The 7,110-nt window shown below is 59.1% G+C and overlaps 4 protein-coding genes; 2 read left to right on the top strand and 2 right to left on the bottom strand.

The window, feature by feature from the left end:
- Window positions 1-11: 11 nt before the first annotated feature.
- Window positions 12-194, bottom strand: CHC_T00006474001 (hypothetical protein). Its single transcript, XM_005719065.1, has one exon. It carries the CDS (start codon window positions 192-194, stop codon window positions 12-14), a length of 183 nt encoding a protein of 60 aa, XP_005719122.1.
- Window positions 195-1,639: 1,445 nt separating this feature from the next.
- On the top strand, window positions 1,640-2,956 carry CHC_T00006473001 (hypothetical protein). Its single transcript, XM_005719064.1, has one exon. The coding sequence runs from the start codon at window positions 1,640-1,642 to the stop codon at window positions 2,954-2,956; it is 1,317 nt and encodes a 438-aa protein (XP_005719121.1).
- Window positions 2,957-3,137: 181 nt separating this feature from the next.
- CHC_T00006472001 (hypothetical protein) lies at window positions 3,138-4,444 on the bottom strand. XM_005719063.1 is given in 2 exon segments: window positions 3,138-3,892; window positions 3,893-4,444. The coding sequence occupies 1 exon segment, from the start codon at window positions 4,442-4,444 to the stop codon at window positions 3,893-3,895; it is 552 nt and encodes a 183-aa protein (XP_005719120.1). The 3' UTR covers window positions 3,138-3,892.
- A 1,086-nt stretch (window positions 4,445-5,530) lies between these two features.
- CHC_T00006471001 (hypothetical protein) lies at window positions 5,531-6,296 on the top strand. XM_005719062.1 is given in 2 exon segments: window positions 5,531-5,869; window positions 5,870-6,296. 1 exon segment carries the CDS (start codon window positions 5,531-5,533, stop codon window positions 5,867-5,869), a length of 339 nt encoding a protein of 112 aa, XP_005719119.1. The 3' UTR covers window positions 5,870-6,296.
- The last annotated feature ends 814 nt before the right edge of the window (window positions 6,297-7,110 follow it).

Genomic DNA, 7,110 nt, shown 5'->3' with positions numbered 1-7,110 from the left:
GCTTGCGTGAGCTACGCCCTGGCGTCGGCGGCCGTCACCCTGATGAACAAGGTCGTCTTCTCGCATGCGCACTTCCACTTCCCCTGGTTCACCCTGGCCTTCCAGAACCTCGTCTCGGTCTGCCTCATCTCCCTCGCCCACCTCCTCGGCATCACCTCCTCCGGCCGTCTCTCCCTGCGCCTCGCCCGCTCCATGCCCCTCCCCATCTTCTTCTTCATCCTCTTCATCTTCACCAACGCCCAGTCGCTGCGCTATGTCAACCTCCCCATCCTCACCGTGTGCAAGTCCCTCGGCCCGATGTTCGTCACGCTCTTCGAGCGCGCCTACTTCAAGGACCGCTTCCCGCCGCCCGTCTACCTCTCCATGTTCCTCATCGTGCTCTCCGCCTTCGTCACCGCCATCAACGACCTCGAGTTCTCCCGCGTCGGCTACCTCTGGGCCGCGCTCAACGTCGTCGCCAACGTCGCCTACCTCGCCTCGCTCCGCATCTTCCTCAACGACCCCGCCGTCCCGGCACTGGAAAAGACCTTCCACTCCAACCTGCTCTCCGTCCTCCCCATCCTCGCCATGGCCCTCACGTCAAGCGAGTTCCCGCACGTCTTCCACGCCCTCGCCGCCCGCTCCCTCGGCTTCAAGCTCGCCTACTTGGCGAGCGGCTTCCTCACCACCGCCGTGTGCGCCACCGCCTTTTGGACCCTCTCCGTCACCAACGGCTCCACGCTCAGCTTTATTGGCGGCTTTAACAAGGTCCCTATCATTCTCTTCTCCCTCTTTTTGTTCGATATGCACATTTCTGTCGCGGGCTGGGCCGGCGTCTCCCTGGGTGTGCTAGCCGGCATCGTTTTTATCAAGGCCAAGAGTTTCGCCAAGTACAAGGCTTTGGCCGACGACGACGTCAACCGAGACACAACAAACAGCACCCACTTTCACAAGAGGGGGGGTCCACCCGCGCACGTCGTCGACGTTGTTGACGACAAACATCATTCCGTTCGCCCTCTTGATATCGCGCTGGGGATGAACACCTTACCCAGGGGGGGGAGGTACACCAAGGATCATGCCACCGCCACTACCGCCACTACCGCCACTACCGCCACCACCGCCACCACCGCCACCACCGCCACCGCCAGAGCAGAGGCGATGGTGCGACGGTCCCAGTCAGACCCTTCCGCGAGGTCGCCAGGTGTCCCCAGATAGCGCACGGTGCATAGACCGTTGTCATGATTCTCGTGTTACGGTGTCGATGGACTAATTGTAACGCTGCTAACTTTTTTTTTGTCAGACTCGCCGCTAACCTTTGCATTGTACAGTCCAACGATCTGTTGGAGCACGGCAGACGCCGCGCGGTGGAGGTGCTAGCCAAAAGCGTGCTTGGATTTCGCTCCACGGGAGAATGCCACTATCGCTGCCGCCCGTCTCATTAAACTGCATTTATATTGGGTGAACCGGAAAATATCGTCCTTCGTCCTTCGCATTTGGGAGCATGTTTGTGCGCAAGCAAGCAGGAGGGGGCGAGTTAGAGCCGAAAGCTAACCAAGACTGACCGCTCCCCTACGACAGAAAAATACAGGGGAGAGGCACCAGTCCCTCTCTACTCGCCCAAATCCATTCCCTGCGACTTCGTCACCGGCGTGAGCGCCCTATGCATGGCTTCGAACGACGAAAACGTGCACAGCACCTCCCTGCGATGCCTGCTCTCTGGCCTGGTAGGTCTGACGCTCCGGTCCGTGACGCTCGCGAGCACCTTCGGCTCAACCAACCTCTTGAGCAGCCTCGCGGCCGTGCCCCCTCGGCCCTGCAGCTCCACCACCATACCCGCGAGACACGCGAGCGCGGCGTCCAAGTCGAAGTCCTCCGCCTTCGGCGCCGCGACCTTAATCCGCACATACTCGGCAAACGCATACACATTGCACGCCTCCGCCACAGCCAGGACGATGATATCCTGCGGCGCGCGCGCGCGTTCCAGCCGATCAGCGGCCACCACCGCACAGTACGCGATCAGCGCCACCTCGACCACCGTGACGCGCGAAATCAGCAGCCCCTGCCGCTCCATGTTCGCGCCCTCCCGCACGGGATCCACCTGGTTCTCCACGCGCATCTTCCGGTAGTGCCGGTCCAGCGAGTAGTTGCTCTCCACCTCCGGGTAGCGATGATGAAAGATGAACTTCCTCCCCATGGCAATCGCGTAGGCCTCCACGGCCCAGGCCATGGCCGCGTCGGCCTTGGACAACCTCTTCCCCCCCCACACCTCCGGCACCGCCTCCATACCCCCTCCCTGCACGCCCGGCAACCTCATCTCCCGGACGCGATTATCATCATACAGCACCTCCTCTGGCGCGTTTGTAAACCCCAAGCTCTTCAGCACGTCCAGGCAGACCTTGACCGCCGGGCTAGGCTTGCGCGCGCTCGTAACATACGTGGCCATCGGCAAGACGACGGGGCCGCCGCCGCCACACAGCCTCGCGACGACGGCCAGGACGCGGACGTTCAAGCGGGCATCGACGGGGGCCGACCCGGCGACGATGCCGCGGAAAAGCTCGGCGGGGTCGAGGTTGCCGGCGCGGATCCAGCGCAGCAGCTTGTCGGTGGCGGCCGCGTCGCCGTCGCCGGACTTGCCCAGTCCCGTGGCGCGCTCGACAACCTCGAGCCAGTCGGCGCGCGGGATGTAGATGCTGCGGTCGATGTAGCGCGGCGAGGCCGTGCGCGGGAAGTAGGCGTACGCGACGTTGAGCGCTGGGGCGGCGCGCGAGCGCGGGGGGTGCGGGCGGGAGGCCGGCGCGGCGGTCAGGGAGGAGAGGTGCGGGGGGGTCGGGTCCGAGACCTTCAGGCGCGTGAGACCGGCGAGAAGGGCGTCGTCTGCTACGGAGGGGCGGCGGCGACGCGCGGGGGGAGGGGTCATTTTGGAGGGTGGAGAGGGGAGAGGAGGGAAGGGAAGGGGGTGGGGGATGGAAGTGAGTAGTTACATTAACGGAGGGGGCGGGGGTGAAGAGGGCGGTAAGTTAGTCGGGTGGAAAGGGGAAGAGGGTGCGGAGCGATTCGTCAGTGGGGGCGAAAGGGGCTTTGGTAGGGGAAGTGGAAGAGGAGTGAATTTGTAGAGGAGGGGGGGGGGGCGGGTTTGTGCATGATACATGTGCAGGCTATTTTGGGGAAAATAAGGGCCACTTTGTTTTTGCTTTTCCAACCTTTCTACAAACCTCTCCACCTTGACGCACATAAGCAGACAGTCACTGGGCCCCCCCGCAAGCATCCTGCCGTACCATGTCATGGCGGGTCAATGTCACCTTCGCCTAGTCCAACCGTCTCAAGACGAGCTCCTGTGCGGTCCCATTACTGCGCCAAATCACGACCTCCTAAGTCGCAAGCGACGCTGAACACCATCAATCGCCTAACATTGACTGCGAGAAACCCGAGATACGTAATTCGAAATGCCGGCCGGCATTTCCACTTGCTTCGTCCACACCCCTTACAGTCCCATACATGGCGCGTCAACGTAGACTCTCCTGGCAGTGCCGCTAGTGCTACCGGCCCTTGCCCGCCACACACAAAGCACAACATGGCCAGGGCAACCTTCCCCCCTGCGCGCCAGACGCCATGCTCCAACCTCGCAGTACGGCCGCGTCTATAAAAGATCGCGCGGCGCGATGCGACATTCTTTTCTCACCACGGATAACGGCCAATCACACGACAGTCCCCTCACTTGACCGGCGTTTGCCGCTTCCCGTCCTCTGGATACTCTGTACATACGTACTTGCCAAAGCACTCAAAGCGAAAACGATTTCCGCTTGGAGACGGGATGTATGCGACGGAGTATACGACCATTGCGCGGATGCTGTACAAACAAAGGCATGACGACAAAAAAAAAACACTGTCATAGCGCCCCCTTCCCAAATCCCCTCTACGATAACTCGGAACACTTCCACAGCCCATCGGAGACGTAATGCATGCTCTCCACCGCGATTCCCTTATCATTCAACCTCATCTGCTGCGAGCTCATCTTGGTAATACCGACACAAATGGCGTGTTCCTTCGACTCTGCATAAACCGCGACGACACAGTTCCTCTCGACCTCGTCCTCAATGACGGCTCTGCTGGACCTGAGGCCGGGTACCATGACGTCTGCGCCGTTGATGACGTGCTTGATGGCGCCGCGATCGACCCTGAGGATGGGAAGCAGGAACGGGTACTTGTGCAGCGTGCGCAGCGTGGGCACGTACGCCCCGTCGCGCGTCTGGAAGAACAGCGGCACGCCCCCCGCGCTCGCCAAGATCGTCACGTGCCCCGCGCACTTGGCCGAGATCGTCTTCTCCTTCTTCGGGAAGAAGCTGTCGATGTACGGCTCGATCGTCGGCAGCTGCTGCACGATCTTCTGACGTGCCGCCCGCTGCTGCGACGACTTCATCGCAGATTGCCCGGACACGCTCTCTTCGACCGTGAAGCGACGGAACATGGTGGGCGGTGGGACGGAGACGCGGTGGAGTTGCAAAAGGTTCAAGGGTGAGGATGGTGCGGGGGGGGGGGGGAAGAAACGACAGGGGCCGTAGAGCGTGTAGCAAACTGAAATTGCTGCCGGCGCAGACTACAGTGCTGAACACGTATTGGCCCAGGAATCAAATACGTTGAGAGGTTAGTGTCATTGCAATCCAGCTTGTCAAATTTCTCGCTCGCGCGCGTTTTAATTACATTGCGCACCAGTGTTTGATCTCCGCCTGCTCTCTCCTCCACCCTGAATACCGCTCGCTTGCTTGCGAGATGTGAAAATGGCGGCAGCTCCCAATTCCACACGCCGCGCCCCTGCCCCCCAATGCTTGCCTGTACTTTTTTCCCGTCTCCGGCTATCCCCGTACGCCCTTTGCAACACGACACACCACGAGACCCCGTCATCGAGATACAGGTATGCCAGCTCAGTTGTCCCGCCGTCGAAACCGGTACCGTAATTGGGTGTCCGTGGAAGGGACACCACTGCTACCGCCAAAAGTTTCTCCGAATTCGCATATCAGCTCCCCGCCCGGCCTCCGTATAATACAGAAAGGACTGGAAGAAACACGATTCTGAATGGCCTACATTCTTCGCCTTCCTCCACATCTCCATCCCCATTTCTCCGGTCAAACGCCACACCCGCCTCGCCGAGTTCTATTATTAGAACGGGCCCGAAACCCCGCCTCTGCGACGCCGTCGCCCGCCGTCCCGCAAGCGCACGAAGAACACCAGCTTGCCCAGCACTCCTTTACGTGCACGAAGCCTCAATCACCAGGCCAGCCGCTTCGTGCTTCCACGCCAGGGACAGTATGGCGCGCGGGAAGGAGTGCGAAACACGGACGAGTCGCGCGGTGTATTCTCGGCATTCGTCGCGTGACTTTGCGGGCGGCGCGCGTGTCAAGGGTGAGATGGAAGGCGGCGCCCGGGGCGAGAGGCGCGACGAGAAGGGAAATGTCCCCTCCGCGAGCGGGGGGACATGTGCGCGATGGTGCTAGAGGTCCAGCACAAGATTTGAAACGCGTTGCGCGATGAGTGATTGGGAATTGGGCGGGGCCAGATGTGGGACGTATCAGTGACGTATCAGTTTTCTGGCGGAGAGGTTCTGCGTGGGCGTGGGTGGTGGGTCAAAAGCGGTGGTGGAAAATGGGAAACGTTGAGGCATGGTTTGGAAAGAACGATTTTCATTAATCGATGTGTCCGGGATGAATTGCCTAGGTTGGGACGCGCATGGGAGTGTGGTGATCCATTGTTGAGTGGAAACGGGATGTTCGATTGTGGTGTCTGTGGGCAAAGCAAGCAACGTACGCGTGAAACGGTGGGTTACCCGCTATTGTGCGTCGTTTCTGAGACAAGTTGTTCGAAAATATGGTCCCTTTGGATGGAATATGACACGTAGAGTTTGACCAAAAAGGATGATGGAAAGACGAGTGAACGGGGTCATGGTTTGCATCGCCTTTGCCTCGCATTGCGGGTTACAGGAAAGAAAGACAAGAAGCAAGTTTTCATGTGTGTATGATGAAGGAAAAACGAGGTGCAAGCAGTTGTTGCGAAGCGGTAGTCATACCAATCGCTATCGGTTTTGTTGGTGCGATTTGTAGCAGCGAGGAGGTAATATACAGTACAGTATATGTGGTCAGGCGCGAGCATGCTAAGGGTGTAGCGTAGGGTGTAGCGTGGATTGTGGTTGTGTACGAAGGCAAGTGGAGGGTGCGACGGGGGGGTGGACGGAAATAGAATATATCGCGAACTCCCTTGTTATGTCAACAAGGATCCGTACAGGTACAGTATGTACTCAACAACAAAAGAAATGCATGAGTTAAGTGTCAAGTGTCAAACGAGCAAATGTGGATACTGCAGACAAACGGGCAAGACGTTGTTGTTGCGATATTGCATGACCGCTGGAATATTGATGTGATAGTTGGTCGAGAGTTGGGGCGATCGACGGTGCACGGAATTGAATCTGACCGTTTGTGCTTTGTCATGTCGCGTGGGTGAGGAGGGCGGGGGGGGGGGGGAACTGTAAATATTAATGCCAGGCGATTAGAGATGGGGGGAGGGGGGCGGGTTGAAGCTGGGCGTGTTCCATTGGAGAAGGGCAAGAGTAGCGGGGGACAGTATTGCCAGGGGGCAAGTAAAGCTTTGGTAGTGTCCTTGCACATGTCCTTGCACATGTCCTTGTACGCAGCGTCCACTTACTCACGGTGGATAGCGTCATATGATGGGAACGTTTGAAGGCGGGCGGGAGGCAGACAAAAGGTCTGCACGCAGACTCGAGAAGGAAGAGTCATACGAGGACGTCCTGTGGCACGGCCTCGCGGAGGCGGGCGGGGGCGGGGCAAAGCCGCGCGAGGGAGGCTGAAAGTAATGAAATCAAAATGAGTAGAAAATGATTTGGCGTCAGGAATATAAACATTAATCTCGATTGGAGAGGGCCCTGTCATTCGTACGACACGCGTGCGCTGAGTCCCTGCGTACAGACCTTTCTTTTTTTGGACGCAGTTTTACGCCCTGCTGGAACCACGCTTCACCCCCTCCATTTTTTACCCCATTTCAACCCCCTCCTCACACACCCCCCCCCCATCCATTCAACACAACCGTTGTCGTTGGTGTCATGCGTAGATATCGACGCCCCCTCCA

Source organism: Chondrus crispus, genomic scaffold (assembly GCF_000350225.1).
Source record: "Chondrus crispus Stackhouse genomic scaffold, scaffold_42, whole genome shotgun sequence".
NCBI classification, from domain to species: Eukaryota; Rhodophyta; class Florideophyceae; order Gigartinales; family Gigartinaceae; genus Chondrus; species Chondrus crispus.
This window is presented reverse-complemented; position numbering and strand designations above follow the sequence as displayed.